The sequence below is a fragment of the Centroberyx affinis genome, unplaced genomic scaffold (assembly GCF_046629955.1).
Source record: "Centroberyx affinis isolate AG114_WGS23_722 - 3 ecotype Tasmania unplaced genomic scaffold, CSIRO-AGI_Caff_v1 ptg000472l_1, whole genome shotgun sequence".
NCBI lineage: Eukaryota > Metazoa > Chordata > Actinopteri > Beryciformes > Berycidae > Centroberyx > Centroberyx affinis.
Window position 1 is genome coordinate 167,042 of NW_027279130.1, and position 23,808 is coordinate 190,849.

The following is a 23,808-nucleotide window of genomic DNA, read 5'->3' on the forward strand; positions in this document are numbered from 1 at the left end:
CAATTTTGAGATACTTGTACTTTACTTGAGTATTTCCATTTGATGCTACTTCATACTTCCACTCCACTACATTTCAGAGGGAAATATTGTACTTTCTACTCCACTACATTTATTTGACAGCTTTAGTTACTTTTCAGATGGAGATTTGACACAATGGATAATATAACAAGCTTTTAAAATACAACACATTGTAAAAGATTAAACCAGTGGTTTCCAACCCTTTTGGCTTTTGACGTCTTACAAAAAGCAGTGTGTAGTCGGGTCACATTTCAGATGTCTATGAGTTGTTAACAGCTCCACCAAATAGTGATTTTTCCCTCTAAATCTCACATGGTTTAATTTCAATAAATGTTCAAATTATCCAATAGTTCAGCAAAAATCAAAGATGAGAGAAAAAGTCCAAAAACTGAAAACAGATTTGTGTATCAGAACTTCTTTCCTCTCCCATTAATCATCTCACGACCCCTCAGATTTATCTGGTGACCCTTTGGAGGGGCCCGACCCCTAGGTTGGGAACCACTGGACTAAACTAGCTAACTGTATATAAAGTAGTTCAAACTAGCTCCACCTCCAGCAGCTACAACAGTAGCATGCTGCTTACACACTGATGCTTCAGTATTAATAATCTAATAATGTCATATATAATAAAATATCAGTCAGAGGGACCAAACCACTACTTTTACTTTAATACTTTAACTACATTTTGCTGCTAATACTTATGTACTTTTACTTTAGTAGGATTTTTCATGCAGGACTTTTACTTGTAATGGAGTATTTTTACATTGCTGTATTGGTACTTTTACTTAAGTAAAGGATCAGAGTACTTCTTCCACCACCGGAGTACATATTTGTTTACATATTCGTTTCATGCAGTGCCCGCCAGTCAACACTGACAAGCCTCTAGCAGTGTTCTGACAGCCAGCCAGCTCATATTTCATGCCTATTTTGAATGAAAGGCAGAAATGCGTAAAGGACAAAGTGGGAAATGAGATGTAGCGCAATGAGGAAATTTGGGAATGATCGAAAGATGAATGGACACCGTCGGTGGGGGACAGGGTTAGGCAGTAAGGACAGAAAGAGAAAGGGAGTGGGACCGAACTCACAGCAAGGACCTGCAACTAGCAGCTAGCATTATCCAAAGTATGAAGATAGATAGATTTTAGTGATCCAATATTTTTTCTATGACCTGTAGATTAATGACTTCTGAAAAAATCTCAGTCTTCATCACATTTATAGGAAGTTACAGCTGAAGTCTTGTGGGAAGAAAGATCTTCTGCCATTGAAAGTAGCTCCAAAGAGTGGATTCTTTTGTCTATTTCGCTAAACCCTAAACAACCTGGCAGGTTTGGACATGTGTCATTAAAATGAACTAACCATTCAGCCTTACAGCAGCTACAGGTTCTCACTTTTAGGATAATGCTAGACTTGACATACTGTATCCTAAAGCGTTAGCATGCACACCAGATAGAACTATCTACTGGAGACACAGAGATGATTTTGGTGCCAATCCTCTCGTCACATATTACCTATGGGCCAAACTCCCAAAAAGTCAGACTAGCCCTTTAACATGCATCTACTAGCCTCTACTAGCTATTAGCCATAACTTGGCAAATCACAACTAGACAGTGATGGTATGCTAGCTAGCTAACAAGCCGACATTATTCGATGGATCATTGGCAGAATGTTCAGTTCCCAGTCAAAAGCAGCACAGAAATTGAGGCAGAAGTTTAGAAATGCAAGCAGCTACTCTGTCATTGTTGCTGAAGAGCTGAGGATTTCCAATATGGCTGCCAGAAGGTCACCTAAATGTCTTCTATTCACTCATTCACACGCACACACAGGGCTGTAAAAGATAGAATTTGAAGCATTGCTCCACATTATGTTCTAAGTTATGTTTTTGTCATGGTGTATGGGGCACAACAACGCTTATTGTGCTTCCAGATGCGAGGCTGTTGATATCACTGTTTTCTGCCACAGTGGGTAAAACACTGTAATTCACTTTCGTGGCCGGATATTTGAGATACGAGAGGTATCTCTCCTTTCATCTGACTGGATTGATCTCATTTCCCCCAAACATGCTCTGAAGGCCAAATATTCATTATAGTAGGTTAACATGAAAGCGGATCAGTCTCCTCTAAATGTCCACAACACATACACTCAATTTCTCTCTCTTCTCTCTCTCTCTCTCTCTCTGTCTCTCCCTCTCTCTCTCTCTCTCTCCCATTCTTTTCTGAAAAGCCTCAGTCAGGCTGCGTCAGTCTTTTGAAGATTAACAATGTCTTTTTTTTTTTTTTTTTCTTTAAGGGAGACATGGCCAAGAAAGCAACATCATGACAAACGTGTCAGACCAACAATGTCTGAAGTCAAAATCAAAATCGCATAAAGAAAGAGTAAGGCAAAAAATGAAAATACAGTAAAAGTCACATAGAGAACAAAGTAACATCTTCTATGTAAACACGCTACAAAACATGCTAGTCCAATATGCAATTACTCCTTATTGAGTCTTCCTGATAGATTCATCATTATCAGTTTAAACCAGGGATGTCGTGGTAAAGAAAAACCACCAATTTGAATTCATTCTATTGTGAAAATGTGACATATTTCTGTCCTTTACAGGCCACCATAAACTGTCCCACAGACCTGTCAATGTCAATAAAGTAACTACAGAGTAAAGTGTAATATTGAGGTATCAAGCCTGACTTCACTTGGCAGTACAGTTCCCTTGGGGTTATCTAGTACTTTCATAATAGGTATTGGAAAGGCAAGTATTACATAGTAATTACTCAGTAATGATTGCACAACTTAATACATTACATGCTAATAATTACTCATTATCACCAGAAATTATCAGCATTTAACCAAGAAATTAGAGATTATAATTAGAGAGAGTTACTCATTATTACCAGAAATTACCAGTTACTTCCTGATAACTTCTATGTAATTACACAATAATTACCCTGTAATTTCTGCACCATAATATAAAGTGCTACCAATATTTTTCATAATTTAGTTCTGACCTTCAGGCCAGCCAGTTGTATGAGGCGATCCACTCACATGGTACTAGTAGGCACGTGCCACGCTACTGCCAGCAACACACACACACACACATATAATGAAAGTGCAGTCATTACGCTCGAGTTCCTCAGCTCGCCCCACACACACAGACACACACACACACACACACACACACACACACACACACACACACACACACACACACACACACACACACACACACACTCTCGTGCCAGCGAGTATTGAATGTTCTCTACGCAGACAAATCTGATCTGGTAATATGGCTAACCCACATCCAGAGGCTCAGGATGATTAAATGCTACAGTCTGAACTCGCTCACACACTAACACGCATTCCCTCAGCTTTGCTGCACTGTGGCCACACACACACACACACACACACACACACACAACCTATTTAAATCAGTGTTCTGTTCTTTCTATTATACTAGCACATATCCCCACTGGCTTAGAATTGTGATCCCATCAGCATCAGTAGGACCCGTCATCTTTTCAACCCTCGCAGTAATAGCACGCACTCACACACACACACACACACACATACACACACGCGTGTCTCAAGGACAGGCTCGCCAGCCGAGCGAGAGGCGACTGCCACTCACGGTTAAACGCTGTATTCAGATCTGCTTCCCCGCTGCGAGTGACACGGCGGGAACACCTATCTGAAACCACTGGGGACAATTCAATAGATGACACTGATTGCTTTTGTTCTCATCTCTGGGGGATGACAGCATAGCGTGACAGAGGTATGGCTAATATAGCCGATGCAATCAAAAAAGGAAGAGGGATGCCTTACATCTAAACATCCCATAGCGTATTCATGTTGTTGTTTTCCAATCATCTCATTTTCAGCTACGTGTCGGAATAGAGCTGAATCAAGCCCAGTGAGAGATCTGGGGACAAAACAGCCGTGATCACACAAACAACGCTGTAAACGTGAAAATGAGGATATGCCGTTATGTGAAACTGGAGGTGGGGCGGACTCTCATCCCCCCTCCATCCTTTTCCCCCTCTCTCTCTCTCCCTCTCGAGCCCCGCTGGTTCGCAGGCTCCCGACGAATAAAGGCCAGTCGATACCTGGAGCCCTGCCATGTCTCCACATCATGACACGGACGGCCAGTCACCGGGTCCTACACTGCCCCCGTGAGGGCGTCAGCCGCAACTTGCACGGTCATGTCGGTGATGTCACTTTATAGTAGGAGATGATGCGTTTACATGCAAATTTCATATGCTGTGTATTTCCCCCCGGGGGGAGAGTAAGAGAGAAGAGAGGACACATGTTGAGATGAATGTGGCGCACTATTCATTCTCCTAGTTAACTGAAGTGGAAAAGGAAGCATCCGGCTCTGTTTTTTTTACACACTATCCCGCTCCCCCCAGCCCCGCCCCCCCACCCCCCCAGCCCTGTACACTCATAATAGCTGAGTCTTGTTTCCGAATCTGTCCCCCACCCCCCCCCCCCCCAATCGCCCGAGGCGCTCCGCACGCGCTCTCATTACACCCGTCTCTCTCCGTCTCCACGGTGATTTGTCACCACGGAGACGCCCTCCGTGGCAACAGCTGTTGGCGAGGGTGACGCCGATGATGAGGTGTGACAGCGAGTTATTTTTAGCCCGTCAGCCAGGTAGCCGCACTCCGGAGTTCAGACAGTCACTTCAAAGTGGCTTTCTGTGAAAGAGACGGGATGGGAGGAAAGAGAAGAGGCCAATATGGATATTGTTTTGTGTTGAAGCTTCTGATAGCTGATATTTTGTGCAGAAATTCAGTATCTTTCAATTTGACCATTTTCATGCCAAAAAAATCTGTGTTTTCCCCATAATTTGATTCTAATCAGGGTGGAAAAGCCTCTGAAACAGCAATTAGACCATCATGGGACACTAAAACCTCCCACTTAAATCCAGGATAAGAATAATAATAGTTATAATAAATCATAGTCATGCATAGTTGTGTGAATTCTGATCTATATGTCTCTTTAGAATCAATTCAGGTTAAGGGCTTCCCATAGACAACCAGTGATCAATTACACAATTGATTTAATTTTTCAGAGGCGGATGACACTGACTGGACCATATATGATTTGTAATAAAAGGCCAATATCGACAAACTAATCTGTTTGTCTAAACTTAGGCCTAACCCTAAGTATATTCTATGTGTCCCCTTGCCAAGACTTGTTGAAAAGATATCAACGCAAAATCAAACCAACTAACAAAACCAATGGAGCAAACAAGTATTACACAGTGGATGGACTGTGTGTATATGACAGAAAAACACCAGAAACACAAAAACAGGGCTTGCTGTGGATACTTGAACCGCTCCATCATGGCTCCTGTCTGGCCACTTGTCACCAGAGAAGACGTGTGAACAGTGAGGGTATAAAGTCTGTGGAGGATTGTGGGAAGGTGAGCACAGAAGAAGCAGCAGCGAAAAGGGGCCGCCAAAAATAGAGTTCACGTCTGCAAATTTCATGCGTCTGGAGCGAGCATTACGCAATAGAATGGCAGGTGTCTGTTTGATGTCTGTTCACGAAACGTCGTCCAAGTTCTGCCTGTCCTACCAGAGAGAGCATTTCAGAAAAGCAACTTGTATCTATTTTTAAGCTACCTAGCATTTAATCGAGAATTTATTTAGGAATACCACCAAAATTTGCCTAGACTCACAGCCAAAAATGTGGGTAGTGTTGTCAAGCAGCAGGGGGTGTTGTCAGTGGACATTCATACTGACAGCTTTGTTGGCTGGCAGGCCCTCCGACCCAAAGCATGCTGGGATGATGTCAGCGGCTGTATGACTGTATGGGTGTGAGGGTCGACTGTGCTCAAAGGTTTATGTGCTCGGGTTATTTGGTGGCACAGAGGCACTCCAATACCCCCCCCCACACACACACACACACACACATACACACACTCCCGTCACCCCAGCTCCAGGGTCACAGTGTCACTCTTTCTTAGAGCTGATTGCCCCCAATAGGCAGTGACACATATTTTCCTAAGCAAGGCAAAGCACATTTTGTGGAAGGCCTATGGTTTGTTACTCAAACTCTAAATTAGAGTTAGGCTGTAAATCAACCTAAACCAATTTCATTATTATGGCTTTCAATGGAGAAGGATCAAATTTATATTAGCATAATGTATTGGCTATCGGCAGGTTCAATCCAAAAATATTAGTATGAGCCTTCGCCTACACCTGTATCAGCTGAAGTCTTCTCTAGAGTTTACAATAAGGCCAGGCTCCTATTACTTTACTTGGCACGCACTTAACTGGCATAGGTGTAATGCAAGATGCATAAATCAGCATACTGCTGACTGAGGTGTTGTGATTTGCGTTATACTTTGTGCCTTTCAAATAGCCTCAAGTCTACAGTCTTCAGTGTTATATATGATACTAAGCTTTTCATCAATCCAGTTGGGTAGAAGGGTGGGCCCACCTAGTGGTCGTTGAGAGAGACGTCTCTTGACTGAAAGGACATGGGTTCAATCCCCAAAACATCCAATGTGTATCCATCAACAGCCATGTGTCCTTGTGCAAGACACTGAACCCCAGCCTGCTTGCTCTGGGCAACATGCCCAAGAAAATGTGAATCTAGCCATGACACAACTGCAATTTCAGGGTCGAGCAAAACTCACAACTCGGCACACTTCGAGTCTGACCATAAACCAACTTTCTCTCCCCTCCATCCTCCCCTTCCTTCCTCCCCCCCCTCAGCGGTGGTGGTCCCCGACGGAGCGTCGGAGAAGTCCGGCCTCTGCGACGAGCTGGGCAGCGAGGAGGATTTGCTGTACGAGGAGTTTCGCGGCTCCGGACACCGTTTCGGACACCCAGGAGGAGGAGGAGGAGAGCAGCTAGCCATCAACGAGGTATGCAGCATGGAAACATGCTCTCCAGTCTTCTCCCCGTCTGTCTTTATACAAGCTGACATGTCTGTGACCCACAGTAGTTATTGCATAGTAGATAGTTATGGCAGAGGAGTGGTGTGCGTGCATGGAACTTCCGGTTGGTCTTCCTGCTTAGTGTCTTGGCATTCTGTATGAATGGGGCACTAATGCATTGCGGGTCGACATCATCGCTTAATGAGGCTGATTGAGGCTGAAATCCAAACTCCTCCCACTTCCTGGTTGTTCAGCAGAATTGCCGTGACGGATTACGGCAAACCACATTCCCCCCAAAACAATTACTGCAGCATTAGAATACAATTTGGAGGCTCTGCGGGGATAGGAGTGCAGAAAAGGTTTGAGTCGCTCCCTCCGGGGGAACAAACTAAATTGCTTCATTGTTGTGACTAAACGCCATGAATTCCTCCACGCCTCTCCCCCGACTGACTGGGGGCAGAGCAGTAAAGGAGGTGAGAGACGCTGCAGCCCGCCTTCCTAAAAGAAAGTGGCTGCCGTCTCCAAATACAATCTAAAATTAAATCTAAAATGTCCGTTCTGCTTGTTGTGCATTCGCTGTTGCTCTTTCCAAATCACCCTTGCGAGAGTGTTAAAAAAGTCAAACAGATAATGTTTCTATTATGCCAATTCATTCATGTTATTGCTATAAGGTAGACTAGATTTGACAGGGAAGGGCATTCAAGAAGCATAACTGTATGGAATAGATCAGAGAGCGTGAAGGGCATATATATATATATATATAAGGCCAGATGCAAAGGATAGGATGGCAAGTGAATGCACTGGAGCGCGGCCTCAGCAGAGGGCTAGAAATGGCTGCCGTTGCCGCTTGGCTGAGAGCGGCGGTAAACACAAGCGCCGAGGATGCTGGGTTATTTGGTCGTCATGGATACCAACTCTAGACCCTGCTGATGCACGAGCCCGATGGGATGCGATTTACGGAGCGGATAAGTGCACTCAGTGAAGCATTTCTTCATGTAGATCTTATCAGGGTGACAGTATTTACTTGTCAAAACAGTGTCACAAAGTTGCAAAGGGATTTACATTAAAACAGGACACATAGGGCAAGTTTGTGAATGTGTTTGAAGTCATAATGTTGTGTGATGGTGAAGTGATGATTTTGAGGTCTGCACTCTGACAAATAGGGATTTGGACTTGCAAGGAACTGTTATTATTGGTTGAAAAACAAAATCACAAATGAATACAAATCACAGTATTGACCAGTCATTTTGAGGCTGCAGGGTTTTTGTTTTATTTTATCAGAGGGAAATGGGTGCAGTGTCACACTTTTCAAAACAATCTTTCATTATATTCGACCCAAGCAAATCCCCAAAAATTAGCATCTCCTCTCATTTTTCATGTTTTGAAAAAGTCGTATCCAGATGTACTGCAGTTCCTATTCCTAGTTATGCTTATTCTTGTTACCCCGGTGTGTGTGTGTGCACATGCCTGCGTGAATGAACGTGAAGCTAGCATGGTGTAGACATGTCGGCTCCACCTGCATATTGAGGTCAGTCCCATGGAGAGGTGGAGAACCAGGGAGAGAAAAAAAAAAAAAAAAAAGGCTCAATGATTTCACCCTGGTCAGCCACACCACAACCTAATTGGCTAAAACTGCGGTATGATAATCGCGGGAAAATAATAGCGCTAATCCTACTTATAATGGCTTTATTCTGCGGATGGCGTGATGATGGTATACCTGAGGGAGAAGGGGAAGACACAGAAAATCTAGAAAAAAAAATATGCGCAGGGAAACACACACACACACACGCACGCATGCATAAAATATATGTTCACGCCTCCCTGCGAACGAATGGCTGCGGGCACTCATGCGTACACACACACACACACACACACACACACACACACATTTCCCTTGGGAGTAGTCCATTATTCTGCATGGCCTCCACCGCCTCCCTCCCTCTGTCCCTCTCATCTCACCCTCCCTTCCCCTCCCCTCTTCCACCCTCCCTGGGGTTGCTAGGGCCCCTGCCTCAACCACTCCGGTATCCAGGATACGCTGACACACTCCGCGTCCTGATTGGCTGCCGGCTGTGTGAGGGTGGGTGCACAAAAAAAAAAAAAAAAAAAGAGGAAGGAGAAAAAAAAAAAAAAGAGGGCGATCCTGGTAGTTAGATGGATGGCTGAGGCAGCGCAGCTCCAGGCAGAGTACCGAGCACCATTTTAGCTGGAGTGTACTCGCGTAACGGAGAGAGAGAGAGAGAGAGAGAAAAAGGGGGGGAGCGACGGAAAGGGGGTACAAAAAAAAAAAAAAGAAGAAGAGAGAAAGCGAGCGAACAGGAGAACAAATGGCCGGTAGGTCTGAGCGGTAGAGAAAAACGGCTGTGCGCGTACGTAGGCTGATGTGCGAAGAGAACGAGAGGGAAGAACGGGCCGGAGAACAAGAGGAGAGAACAGAAGGATAAAAAAAAAAAAAAAAAAAAAACAGGAGAAGAGGAAGAAGAGGGGGGAGGGATGAGCATGAAGGATAAAACGGGAGAGACGCAGCATCCTGTCCTCCGCCTCTCGTCCTGACATCCCGACCGAGAGAGAGAGAGAGAGCGAAGACGAACAAAAGGGGGGGAAGAAAGGCGAGAGAAGCAAGGGGGGCTTAGGCGCCTGAGTCCGAAAAGAGGAGAAAGGGAGTAAAAGGCGGAGGAGGAGAAGGAGGAGGAGGGGGGAGGAAGAAGAAGAAGAAGCATCTAACGCACACACGGCACACACACGCCGACACAAATAACGCACCCAGCCTCCGAAAGGCAGGCCGGAGTGAGGGGTAGGGGGGGGGTGGGGCGCGAAGCCGGGGTGTTCGGCAAAGTGGCAGGAGAGGAAGAGGAGGCGGCCGCCGGTGCCGAGCGGAGGAGGGGAGGAGGAGGAGGAGGAGGAGGAGCGCTCGAGAACGGCGACAGTCGGGGCGGCGGACGGGGCGACGCGGTGTGGTGCGGCGGCTCGGCGCTGAGGGAGCGGCGGCGGCGGGGGAGGAGGGGCGGCGGCGGCGAGGAGGAGGAGGAGGGGGAGGAGGAGGAGGCGGCGGCGGCGGCGGCGGCGGGCCTGATGGCGCGGGGCAGCGGCTCGGGGCGGTGGAGCAGGCAGAGGATGGGCCTCCTCAACACCCTGCTGCGCTGCAACCTGCACCCCGAGACCCAGAAGGTGGTGGTGTTCCTCATCATGATGCTGCTGGTCATCATCAACGTGGTGCTCATGTTCCTGCTGGCCTTCCAGTAGAGCACGCACGCACGCACACACACACACACACACACACATGCTCAGACTCACACTTCACACACACGCACACACGGGCTTCTAGAGAGGAGGAAAAGACGGGGGGGGGGGACGGAGCAGAGGACTGTTGCCCTGGGTGAAGCCGGGGGCTGGCCGCTGTCGATGGGAGTCCAGGATGCCAGCAGGAGGACACAGGTACAAACCAGTAGGAGTCAGAATAACACTTACTTGGAGAATGGATATGACGTGTGTGTGTGTGTGTGTGTGTGTTTCCTATGATTGTATACTAGCATAATTTGAGTATAATAGAGAGCTTTCATGTGACATTATACACCCTGTGGCGGCCATATTGGAGGTCCTCAGCTCTTCGTTAACAGTAGCTGTGAACAGCTGAACGTTTTTCTAAACTGAACTGAATAGACATGGTTCATTTCTGTGCTGTTTTTGACTGGGAACTGATCCTTTCATCTGATTGATTTTGTGTTTAGATAATGTCAGCTTGTTAGCTAGCTAACCACAGTATCTGATCAGCTAGCGGTCACTGGTTTGTGGTAAATACATCTGATTTACACACTAGCTAATGTATCTAGTAGTGCGTTGTAAGTGGCTAGCAGTTGCATGTTACCTTTGCCAAATTGGCCTGCTGGCTAGTTAGCTAGCTAACAGTTTGTTCAGGTTAACTGAGCTGACTCTTCTCAAGCTACAACTCTTCATGTTTTGGAGTAGAGACTAGAGCTAAAGACAAGACAGTTTACTGTGTCACAGTAACCTACATTTGGAAACAAATCCACCTTATCAGACTTGACCTACACCCACACTACAACAATCTTTTTCCAGATATCTCTATTTATCTATCTATCTATTTAGCCTGGTTGTTGTATATTTAGCCATTATTTGTGCATAGCCAGTGCTCCACTGGACCTCCATGATGGAGCCAGACATGGTTGCTGGGAGATGTGTAACACAACTGTAAAGCCTCTAAAGGAAAGACTATACTGTAATGATATAATGTAAAAGCCTCCTCTTGCAGTTTTCATGTTACTGTTCCTTTAACCTCAATACCTGTGCATGTGTGTGTATGTGTGTGTGTGTGTATCCTAAAAGTGTGTATGTTAAGCCTCTGTTTGGCCTATGTGTGCTCTGCTCCCATGGACAGATTAACACACTTTTCATGGGCACTTGCACCACAAAAACTATTGTTTTTTTTCCATACATTGCACAAGTAGGCACAGGAAATGCAGAGGGCAGTGTTTACTTCATTGAAGCACTGTCACCCTCCCGCAACTAGCTTTGTTTACACAGTGATTTATTGGATTGGAGATGATACCTTCACAGCTTTTGATACAATGACTGGCAATATGTGATAGCTAAGCATGGATTTTGAATGGATTTTGGGCTGTAAAAAGTTTGTATATATTTGTACTGAAGTAAAATACGTCTGGATTTTCAGTTACAGTGGGTTAACTGAAAAACTTGTCATCTCCAAGACAACCACTTTGAGAAAATATGCGAATATACCCACATTTTAAGGGTTTAATAAATTGTATCTGTAAGTAAAATGTAAATAATGGAGTCTGTCATTTGGGCTAATAAAGAGGACTAACAACTAAAATCATCTTTGCTCCTTCCGTTGCATATTTCGAAAAGGATATATTAGGCTATGCTTAGATACTTTTAGGTAGCTATTGTCTGTTCTTCTGAGCTGACAAAGCTAACTAAGGCTACTGGAAATTATATTAATATGTTTTATTAGCAAGCACTGAAGCGTCTCGATAGCATCGCTTGAATGTGAAGGATATACATGACTAAGGGGTAAATGAACCATTATCCAAATCTTAGTAGACTTGTAGCCAAGACTCAGTTATGAGGCTAGTGTGTAATTGAGTTTGCTTTTCTATCATGTCATTTTTATTGTTATGGCATAAATTCACAGTATCTTTTGTCTCTTTTTATTCTTGTTTTTAACCACATTATTCTATTTTCTGGTAGTCTGGCTGTGTGTGTGTGTGTGTGTGTGTGTGTGTGTGTGTGTGTGTGTGTGTCAATGTTGCCTTTTGGTCCATGAGTCTCATCCAGAAGAGGCCTGTTTATGTACTGCTTACCTGCTCACATCAGGATCAGAGGTGACGGAGGTTCAGCTGCTTCTGTGTGTGTGTGTGTGTGTGTGTGTGTGTGTGTGTGTGAGAGAGAGAGAGAGAGATCATGTGTATCCTGGTTAGCCTGAACACTGTGCCTTATACAGTATCCAGTGATGTAGTGGTAAATAAAAAGGAAGGTAAACTGTGACCTCCAGCTGGACATCGTCATAAGGCAAACAACCACCATTATCAACAAAAATCAATTATACTTTCACAAAAGCTTTATGTTTTTTTTACATTAAACGACCCAGTCATCTTATAACTTTCATCAATTTGATATTGCTTATATGATGTATACTATTGATTTATATCATAAAGTTTTATGTCAGCATAAAAAGGTGGTAAACTATTCTGCAAATAAAAGGTTACAGCCTTATTTTCCCATGTTTAAATGATGGTTCTGATGTTGTTGCCATAGTGACACTTGACACCGACACTATGAGCAACGTCATGATGCTAGATCTGTTTACAACATGGTTTATCTGGTTGTGTACTGTTGTAATATTTCGGAGGGGGATATTGTGGCGTCATGTATGGTAAGGATGGTGGAGTCTGGAGAGGAAGGCAGAGGAGTAGCAAGATGGTGTGGGTGTGTTGCTTAGCAACAGCCACACACGTCTGTTTCCCTCATCGCGATGATGGATCGATGGCAGCGAGCCCCAGATCACAGAAAGAAAAATAAAATGATCGCACCTTTAACGACACGAGCTCGACACTGGGAGAGACATACCGGGATGGCAGCAGTTACAGTAAAAGACGATTCGTCTTTTTGCCCCGAGAGAGACAACGTTGCAGAGAAACACAATGGTTTGCTGAGGTGGTCGAGCAGCATTTTGTGTCTGCTCTGCAAGAATGAGAGCCTGAGCAGCGTAATGGATGGCCTCTCTGGTAGCCTGAGGCCATGTTGACGCAGTGCAACTGGCGCTGTGTACGAGGCAGTGTGAAATATGACCACTGCAGTGTCTTCATCAATAACGCCGGCTCCATCTCCTTCGGATCTCGCTCTAGCTTCGTTTCTCCCTCTCCTCCTTCCCTCTGTCTTTCACATATCCTTTTCCTTCTACAGTATCTCTGTCTCCATCTCACTCTACCCCCCCCCCCCCCCCCACCTTATCTCCACATTGATTTCTGTCATGCTGCACTCAGACTTGGCCAGCAAAGCAATCAATGCCTTCTCACTGGAGCCCAGCTTGTTAGCTTAACTGTGTAATGGCTCAATGATTATGTTGTCATCTGCGGTGAAACGGGAGGTGGCACAGAACCTTGTGGTGCTACAAAGTCACCGACTGTGTGCTGAATTATGGGCCTGCCTTGTAAACCTTGTGACAGCATCAAGATAGATTGCACTGCACACACCTTGTTCAGCCTATGTTGTTTAATATCAGCCATTTTGTGTTTCAAGGTCACCTGTTCTGATTCAGTAACACTGTATTGCATTTTTTTGGGCATTGAAGTGAAGTTTTTCACATTTTATCCTCAAAGCTCCGCTAGGCAACTTCACACTTTGGCGGCAGTGGGTTTGAAATTTTGAAGGTTTGAGGATGTTCTTTACCCAGAAATCATGTAATATGACTTAGTAAACTGCATACTCCTTGTACTTAAATGTCTTCTTAGTGACTGGTAGGGGTGGAGATGGTGAAAAAGAATCCTTTCACTACAGGTTCAACCATTGTTGGTGAGTCTCTGGATGGAGAGCTTGCTCTCTGCTGTTTAGGAGACATTTTTGTATTTTGCTCCTAGGTTTGTCACTGCCTTTGCTCTGAGATTTCCCACCAGTGACAATACCTGACACCTGAAATTAACTTTGGAAAATAGGCAAATAGGGTGAATCTACAGCATCTTAATTACTGGGGACGGGATGCTCTTCTCTGTTGCTGCCACACTTTGTGATTTAGACTAAGATGGGTGCACTTTGCATAAAAATCTTGCCTAGTGTAGCTTCAACAATCATTGCGTTCCTAACGGGGCCACCATCACACCTAACTTAATGACATTCCTTCACCCTCCGTGACTCGTGTTCCTGCTAAAAACACCTACTCTTGCGTAGCGAGACTGGCAGTAACATCTACTGACATGTGAATTCTTACCCTCCTTTGGTGTTTCTTCCCCCAGCTGATCAGCGATGGCAGCGTGGTGTACGCCGAGGCCCTCTGGGACCACGTCACCATGGACGACCAGGAGCTGGGCTTCAAGGCGGGCGACGTCATCGAAGTAGTGGACGCCACCAACAAGGAGTGGTGGTGGGGCCGCATCATGGACAGCGAGGGCTGGTTCCCTGCCAGCTTCGTACGGGTAAGGGAGGCTCTCTCCGGGGACCTGAAATAGACAGAAATGCTTGGCCATACGGCGCTTAATTGCCCCGTTTGATTAATGACTGCAGCTGTTGCAATATTGGCAGACTGCAATAACGTGAAGCCTCAGCCGGTTTTGAAGATTTTTGTAATCATCTGCAGAAGCCTTGCCTTGCAATTAGCCTGCTATGTGGTTTGTATAGATTTTTTCTTTCCAGGAGAAAAACATTTGGTTGACAGGATGTAGGCTTCTCAAAACATTTGCGTTTCACCGAAGAAATCACTTGCACAAGATTAAGCCAGAAGCAATTACTAAATTGGTACTGTACTTGACTTTCATGAGATTAGATACATTTATAAAAAGAGCTTCTGTAGTTCATGGAGAGAGAATTCATGAAAGAGGGCAGGCAGAGCTACTTGAGCACTGAATGTTTTGGGAATCCAAATTTTCGATAACATTAGAGGAGGTATTAACGGTGACCTCTGTCTTCCTGGCACCTCAGTTGCGCGTGAACCAGGATGAGCCCATGGAGGAGTATCTAGCCCAGCTGGAGGAGGCGCAGGCCGGAGAGGAGGACCGGGCGGGGCTGGGCTTGTTCCTGGGGCCCGGCTTGCCCTGCAAGGAGCAGATGAGGACCAACGTCATCAACGAGATCATGAGCACAGAGAGAGACTACATCAAGCACCTGAAGGACATCTGCGAGGTCCGTTGGCTTTTTCTCAAGCTCCCTCTCCACACTTCACAGCTAAAATACATTAAATATTGTCTTGTTTACATGGCTCCATTATCCCAGCTCCCATTCGGAGAAGTCAGTTTGTGTTCATGAGGTTAACGGTCCTGTTTCTTTTTACCCCAGGGATACATCAAACAGTGCCGCAAGAGGACGGACATGTTCACCGAAGAGCAACTTCGCACCATCTTCGGCAACATCGAGGAGATCTACCGTTTCCAGAGGAAGTTCCTTAAAGGCTTGGAGAAGAAGTTCAACAAGGAGCAGCCGCACCTCAGCGAGATTGGCTGCTGCTTCCTCGAACACGTAAGCAGACTAGAAGACCTTCAATACTTGAAGGTGTGCAAACCCTATAGACTTAAGCATTAGGCATTCAAGATGATGCTATCAGAAGGGATGCCGAGTGAAGTAGATCTCATAAAAGCTGGTTTTCAAATCTTCCCCACAAAATTGCTTTTTGACATTGATTAGTCAATTTCCTCTGCGACTTGTGGACATTTGACATTGTCTCTTTGTTGTACCCTCTTTCCTATAAAGCATTACCTAAAACCCTCAAGCTAATTGGCATTCTCATAATTACCTTACAGTACTATGAGCACATTTTGCTTTTGGTGAGCCAAAGGGAGTTGGCCTCTAACCTTACCAGTGTCAGTTCTAGGCACTGACCGGAACAGGATCACCAGTCTAAATCTAACCCCAACCCTAACCCTAACCCTAACCTTAACCTAAATCATTCCTTAGCTTCTAAACATTTTTTGCCGTCTCTGATCCCACAGCAAACAGATTTCCAGATCTACTCGGAGTATTGCAACAACCACCCCAACGCCTGTGTCCAGCTCTCCAAGCTCATGAAGGTCAACAAGTACGTGTTCTTCTTCGAGGCCTGCCGGCTTCTCCAGAAGATGATCGACATTTCCTTGGATGGCTTCCTGCTCACACCCGTTCAGAAGATCTGCAAGTACCCGCTGCAACTGGCCGAGCTGCTCAAATACACCAATCCGCAGCACAGGTGACTTGGCGGTTGTTTATGTATTTGTGCAGGGAAGGCTTTAAAGATGTGAAGCTTGATCAAGGTCCGATGTTGCACTTATGCACTGATGTCAATAGGGCCACTACTGTTCTTTCCTCTCTAGATTTGCCAGTTTTTGTTTATTAACTTGGATAGCCAGATATCCATGATCCATGATCATATTATATCACAGCAAAAATACTTACATCTGATTATAAATTCAACAAGGTACATTTGATTTATTCTGCTAAATACTTAGGCAAGGTAATGTCTGTCACCTGTGCTCCTTGTGTCTTTTTCAGGAAAAATAAAACCTTGCTCATTCAAAGTTCTCAGGAATTGTGGCCATTTGAGCTAGAGCTTAATTATTGAACTAGTGTCTGAAAAAACAATGAAATATTGAAAATATGAAATATAAAAAATAATGCATGTACACGTTTCAAAATTTGTACAATCTTATTTTCATTTCAAAGGCTAATTACCATGTAGCATGTAGCATTATCATCAGACTAGAAACATAACTAGCCACTAGCCAAATGCTGGTAGATTTTGGCTCTGGCTGGTAGGTTTTTCTCCTTAACCAGCCATTTTAGCAAGTAACAGGAGGAGTTTCTTTTCTACTTTATTTTCTATTTTTCTGTGTGCAGTTATCATCTATGTATCAATGGGGAAATTCCAACAAATGTGCAAAATTAATAAAATATCTTGTTGCATCGCTGCGTATTCTCATGTTATGCCAGTCAGTTCAGATTCTGTTATTTTTAATGTGAGGTCAAACTAATAAGCCTCTCCTACATCCATCATTTTTCAAGATGTTTCATATTATGTGCTTTTATGTCCAAATAAAATCTAACATTTAAATCTAGTCAGTTTTCTGAGCTATGGGTGGTAGATATGGTCTTATTCTATTCAGACTGTATAAATATTTTATATCGTACTATAAATAGTAGAATAGCTGCTATATATTTTTTTTCTGTACTGAATTCAGTATTATTTAAGGCGCTAAAAGGCATCAAAATATCCAATTATTAGAATTGGTACTCCGCTTCTTCGGAGTCTGATTCTATTTAGATAAACAAATGTCATGTACAAATTATACACAGGAAATAATTCACTCTATTACATTGTTAAATACGCTTTCATTCAACAATAAAAATATAGAAAAAAGTACTGATGTAGAACTGGCATCAGTATCAAACATTTTCTGATGATGCTCAGCCTTAGACACCAACCACATACAACTCTCTGATCCTTAGGGACTACAAAGATGTGGAGGCTGCCTTAAACGCCATGAAGAACGTGGCCAGGCTCATCAACGAGAGGAAACGGCGCCTGGAGAACATTGACAAGATCGCCCAGTGGCAGAGCTCCATAGAGGACTGGGAGGTGTGGCGCAGGGCATCTTGTTGCACAGTGATCTCTCAGTTCGCACTGTTCATTACAATCGTAGAAGGTATGAGTAGCATGTAACAAGTGTGTGTCTGTACCTCCCTGCAGGGTGAAGATGTCCTCAGCAGGAGCTCTGATCTGATCTTCTCTGGGGAGTTGACCAAGCTGTCCCAGCCTCAAGCCAAGAGTCAACAGCGAATGTTCTTCCTCTTTGACCATCAGATGGTGTACTGCAAGAAGGTGCGGCTGCTCATTTTATAGCTGCAATAATGACCTTTACATGCATGGAGTAACTAGGCTATTGACCATACTCCAGTTATGGCCCATTGGTCACCTTACCTAATATGAGATGAGAGCATTGGCACTAAAATAATTTCTGTGTCTCCAGTAGATAGTTCTGTTGGTGTGCATGCTTTAGCATACAGTATGTTAAGTAATGCAAGGTGACTAGCATTTTCCTAAAAGTGAGAAAATGAGAAGTTGTAGCAGCTCTAAGGCTGAAAAGTTAAGTCAATTTTAATGACACATGACTAAACCTGACAGGTTTCTTTAGGGAATTAGTCAAATAGATATAAAATTCAACAAAAAGAATCCAGTTTTAATAGCAGCAGATCTCTCTTCCTGTGAGACTTTGAGCGTAACTTATTTTGTTTACACAGAGTTAGCCAGACAGCTAAAGTTTTTGCGTTGTTGATTAATAATGGACTTCAGTAATGATGAAGATTGAGATTTAGATTTCAGAAGTTATGAATCTACAGGCCATAGAATAAAATACCAATACCAACTTTGGATTACTACACTTAGCTGTATGCTAAAGCGTTAGCATGCGCAAAGTTTTTCAGAAATGAAGAAACAAATGCTAATTTTCCATTGATGCCCAGATAAAAAGAAGCTTTCTCTTTCATAACACAAGGAGTTGCACCTGTTATGTGTGCTATTTTGTTAGCATGTACGAATTAGAAGCTACAGCACTATCTCTATCATCTAACTCTATCATTACCATTATGTTCATACTTCCACAGCTTCAATGAAAGTAGTCAACTATTGTGTTTTATTAGTATTTTACATTATCCAATGGGGTTTTAAGGGTCATGAAGCTCACTCAAAATGTAAATAACCATGCAATCTTTCAATTCAAGTAAAAAAGAAAGAACCAACTCCAAATTGCAGTTATTCATAGTATTCCCATGATGTCACATGCATTTCCTACCAATATGGTGCCTTATATAGACAGTTCATTGGATGTGGCTGTCGTTTGATTATAATCACATTTATTACAATCACTGTTATTTTCCTACCAAGATAGCCGTGTGATGATGTAACAGAATACTATGAATAGGGTGTATAGAGTTATCAGCATGGCCTGACATCTTCATCGTTGCAGGACCTTCTGCGCCGGGACATGCTGTACTACAAGGGTCGGATGGACATGGATCAGATGGAGGTGATGGACGTGGAGGACGGCAAGGAGAAGGACTTCAACATCAGCGTGAAGAACGCCCTGAAGCTGCGGTCGCTGGCCGGTGACGAGGTCCACCTGCTGTGCGCCAAGAAACCTGAGCAGAAACAGCGCTGGCTTCGAGCCTTTTCTGATGAGAGGAGGCAGGTCCAGCACGACCGCGAGACAGGTCAGATATAAATCTGGACCGCTGTTCATGGTCCGCTTAAAGGAATATACAAGAGTTTATGGGAGACTGTCCCGTTGGTCAGCTTGCCTGTTAATAGATGAGAACATAGACATCAAAATCATCCATGTGTCCCTAGTAGATTGTTGGTTCTGGTGCTGCATGCTAACGCTTTAGCATACACTATGTTGAGTGATAGTAGGCTCCATGCTAACGCTTTAGCATACACTATGTTGAGTGATAGTAGGCTCCATGCTAACGCTTTAGCATACACTATGTTGAGTGATAGTAGGCTCCATGCTAACGCTTTAGCATACACTATGTTGAGTGATAGTAGGCTCCATGCTAACGCTTTAGCATACACTATGTTGAGTGATAGTAGGCTCCATGCTAACGCTTTAGCATACACTATGTTGAGTGATAGTAGGCTCCATGCTAACGCTTTAGCATACACTATGTTGAGTGATAGTAGGCTCCATGCTAACACTTTAACGTACACTATGTTGAGTGATAGTAGGCTCCATGCTAACACTTTAGCGTACACTATTTTGAGTGATAGTAGGCCACTAGCATTATCCCAAAAGTGAGAAAATGACAACTTATAGCAGCTAAATAGTAACTAATCTTAATTGATATGTGGCTCATTCTGGCAGTTTTGTGTAGGAGAGTCTTCATACTTCGGATAATGTTAGTTGCTTATTATCACTCAACATACAGTATGTTAAAGTGTTAGCATGGAGCACTGGAGCCAATGATCTACCAGGGACACATGGATGATTTTGGTGTCTATGTTCACATATGTTCTTATCGGGTTAAGTCGACCAAAGGACCAATCTCCCAATAAATATGTACTCCAGAATTTGGGGTTTATTAATTTGGAAGGAATGGACTACAGAGGGATGGAGTGCAGAGTCAGTTTAGCTCTTGTTCAGTTTGAATTTTAAAAGAAGAATCACAGAATCCCCATAGGCCTCCAGTTGCATGAAAATTGAAAATTGAAAGAACTAAAACCAAGTACTATAAATGGAGGATCTGCTATTATGTATGTGCTGTTGATGGACAGATTAGCTGTTAGCTGGCATCAAACCTGTGATCTTCTGGTTAGAAGATATTCTCTCCCGGGGTTACAGGGATGTTTCTAGAAACGAAAACGAAAACTTCTCCCTCGACTACATCTGCATTAATACTTAAAGCACCCTCAGCTGGCAGAGGGTCAGGAAATGTGGAATTGCCAGCAGTAAATGGATTTCTGTGATGCTGATCCGAGGGATAAGCCAGCAAATTGGCAATAACTGCACCTCTTGTTCCTTTGCTACAGTGCAGCCCAGGATTTTGTCTTTGTTTCTGTTGTTCTGCATTGGGGTTGGGAGTGTGTGTGAGCTGAAGCAGTCCTCTCTACCCATACATTTTAACACAGAAAAACTGTGTAAATGTAGCAACAAAATGAAACTTGAGACGATGTCTGTAGTCGTCCATATCTGCTACCTGCATCTTTTGGTGAAATCAGGACTTAAATATCTTTGATATATATTTCAAAACGGTTTCCAAAGCTGTTTAGTATTATTTTTTACTGTGCCATAATATCATATCCATCCTGTCCGTCAAATGCGTGCTGGGTAGGGGTGGACAGACTAATTCTTTTAACTAACGTGATTCTTTTGGGCTGTCAGGTCAGCTGAAAGTTTTGTAGCCAACAGCACTTTTGTTCACTTAAGTGAGCTGCTAACCCACTGAACAAATGAATCACTTGCATTTGTACTGCGTCTTTTGACCAAAAGGTGTTGTGCCTATGCAGCTGAACGTTACTAACCCATACACTAGCAAATGAACCACTGAACCATTTGCACCATGATGTCATATGTTGTTTGAGTTCCCCAAACAAGGAAGTTAAAGAATTTGTTAAGTTTGTTGCGACTGTGGTTGATTAAGCCCATTTTGGAGAGTAGCCAGCCAGCGTTGAAGTCATTGCCAAGGTAGGCAGGTAACAACTGTCTGTGTCCTGAATGCTCACTTTGTGTGTACTGTGTGTCTGCTTGCTTAGAACTGTATGGAGCACAGTCCAACCACACACTGACTGAAATTTCCATTCAATTCCACTGGTGAAGCGATTTCAACTCATTCACTTTAAAGTCTCATTCAAATGGAAATTGATACATGAATCGACCCATCACTCGTTATCTGTAGTTCTGATATTCAGTCAGGACCAACGGTGATTTCAGAACACGGTGTCCTAATGCAGCCTCACCACAGCCTTTTCATCTCACTGTCTGGTCCAATTCTGCGATGAATAAAAATCAACCTCATCCCTATCAATTATAAAAATGAACCCGGCGCTGAATCTCTCAAATAACGCTTCAGTATTAAATAATACAAGGCTGCACTCCCATCGGCGTTCCCCTCGCATTCCGCGCCTTCGGGCTCCCGTTTGAATCCACAATCTCAGTCCAATATTAGCTCAGCCGCTAGATTCCCCCGCCGAAGAAAAAGAAACAAAATGAAAGTTTGAATCCGTTGCATTTTTGGAAAGTCTTAGAAAGTATTTCAGCCTCCCACCATGTCAGACGCCGAGCTTTATCGGATTGCGCTCCAGCCCTGAATGAATAACTAACAGACACACTGAGAAGGCTGCGTACTGATTATTCCTTGTTGTCGTTTCAGGCTTCTCTCTCACCGAGGTCCAAAAGAAACAGGCCATGCTGAACGCCTGCAAAAGCCATCCTGCTGGGAAACCCAAAGGTACGCACACCATTGCTTAAAGAGTGTCAAATAATGGGATCGCATGGACTGCAAAGCTGCTTGGAAGTACCTGAGTTCCAATGTGGCGTTCTTATCTTATTAGGGGCCTCTCAATCCTGTATATAGTTTCACGATTTTCATATCCTCTCACTAGGGAATATGATCTAATCATAACCCCCCTCTGATCATCAGATGTCAGATGAGAGCTCTCACTTTCTCCCTACTCTCAGACACGGCCCATTAAACTATGTATAAGGCAAAAAGCATTGTTCTATAATGCATAACCAGCACTTTTCATCGAAAATGTACGTCCAGGGCAGAATGCGTTAGAGATGTCGGATTCGTGTGGGGCTTTTTTTTGGCCAGGACGCCTTCAAAGTGTAATACAAAATATTAAATGATAATAATGATAATTTCCTGATTGTTTCGTCTCCCCGTTTCCTCAGCGGTGACCAGGCCCTACTACGACTTCCTCCTGCGACAGAAGCACCCGTCCCTCCCCGCCGCTCTGCCCCAGCAGCAGGTCTTCATGCTGGCCGAGCCCAAGCGCAAAACCTCCACCTTCTGGCACAACATCGGCAGACTGACGCCGTTCAAGAAGTGAACCCGGAAGAAATACGACAAAAAAAAAGAAAAAGAAAAAGAAAAAGAAGAAGAGGTGGGGAGGAGGAACGGAGGTGGAGAAAGAGGAGGAGCTCTCTTGCTCGTGCCTGAATTGACCCTTTTTGATTCTCCCTCTCTTTTCTTTCCTACTCGTCATGTCGCCCTAATTGATATACTGATTTATTGTAAAGATGAAGATGATTACGGTGGATGAGGAGGATATTATTTTTTTTGAAAGCACTTTATCGGTTGGTTAACAATCAGACTTGAGAATGGTCTCGCGGAGACGTTCGAGTGACGCTGGGAGAATGGACTATCGTATACCTTACTACTACTACACCTTCAATCAAGCGCCGATTGGTACTAATACTACTACTGTATTGCTGCGAGTGACCGTGGGACTCACGACTGTGCCGCCTCTGTGAAAGACGTTGCCTGTCGACAAAAAAACGTGTTGTTGTTTTGTTTTTTTTTTGTTCTTTTTTTTTTTCTTCACTGTTCTTTTGTTTTACGATTTGACAAAATGCCAACTTGTTCACAGTGCCAGATGATTTTTTTTTTTTTTTTTGTATTTGTTTGTTCTTGTGTCTGCTTATGGAAAAGAAAAAGGGAAAAAAAAAAGGGGGATACAATATCCTGTGCTTTTTTTCTCTGTGCAAATATATCTATCATTTCCGCATCATTTCAGCTGGGTTTTGGTTTTCTTTTCAGCGTTTCACGATTTCCACACACGAGGATTTTGGTTCGGTGGTTTTTCCCGGTGCATTCGTGGTTTTTGTGCAAACGCTCGATAACGGACATCAAACGCAAAGCCCAAAGACGATTCCACTCATCACAGATTAGGTTGTATTCTCTCTCGCCGAACAGCAACCCGCACACACTCCCGCAACACGCATTCCTCGAGTCCGATCCTCGACTCCTCCTTACACTTATCCTGTCCATGAAAGTACCGTAAACGACCTTTCTTTCGTTTTCTTTTGTTGTTGTTTTTTTTTGAAGTGCCATTTGAAGTGTGTCATGGATGACTTAACAATGACATGCATGGATGTGATGAAAAAAAAAAAAAAATACTGTGAAGAATATTTTTTTATCTCTGAAGAACCCCTGCTATATTTAACCCGATTCAGGAACTGAGGTTTCATTGTGCT

General features: G+C 43.8%; 1 protein-coding gene across 3 annotated transcripts in view; it reads left to right on the top strand.

The window, feature by feature from the left end:
• The window catches only part of arhgef4 (Rho guanine nucleotide exchange factor (GEF) 4), a 102,538-nt gene extending 79,196 nt beyond the window's left edge, over positions 1-23,342 (top strand). For all 3 annotated transcript variants that reach the window (XM_071517189.1, XM_071517190.1, XM_071517191.1), the window contains 10 exons: positions 6,735-6,886; positions 14,389-14,568; positions 15,071-15,271; positions 15,425-15,604; positions 16,075-16,307; positions 17,564-17,693; positions 17,805-17,936; positions 19,081-19,324; positions 21,980-22,057; positions 22,504-23,342. In XM_071517189.1, coding sequence (XP_071373290.1) covers positions 6,735-6,886; positions 14,389-14,568; positions 15,071-15,271; positions 15,425-15,604; positions 16,075-16,307; positions 17,564-17,693; positions 17,805-17,936; positions 19,081-19,324; positions 21,980-22,057; positions 22,504-22,661 — 1,688 coding nt within the window. In that variant the 3' untranslated portion in view covers positions 22,662-23,342. The remainder of the gene's footprint in view (positions 1-6,734; positions 6,887-14,388; positions 14,569-15,070; positions 15,272-15,424; positions 15,605-16,074; positions 16,308-17,563; positions 17,694-17,804; positions 17,937-19,080; positions 19,325-21,979; positions 22,058-22,503) is intronic.
• The last annotated feature ends 466 nt before the right edge of the window (positions 23,343-23,808 follow it).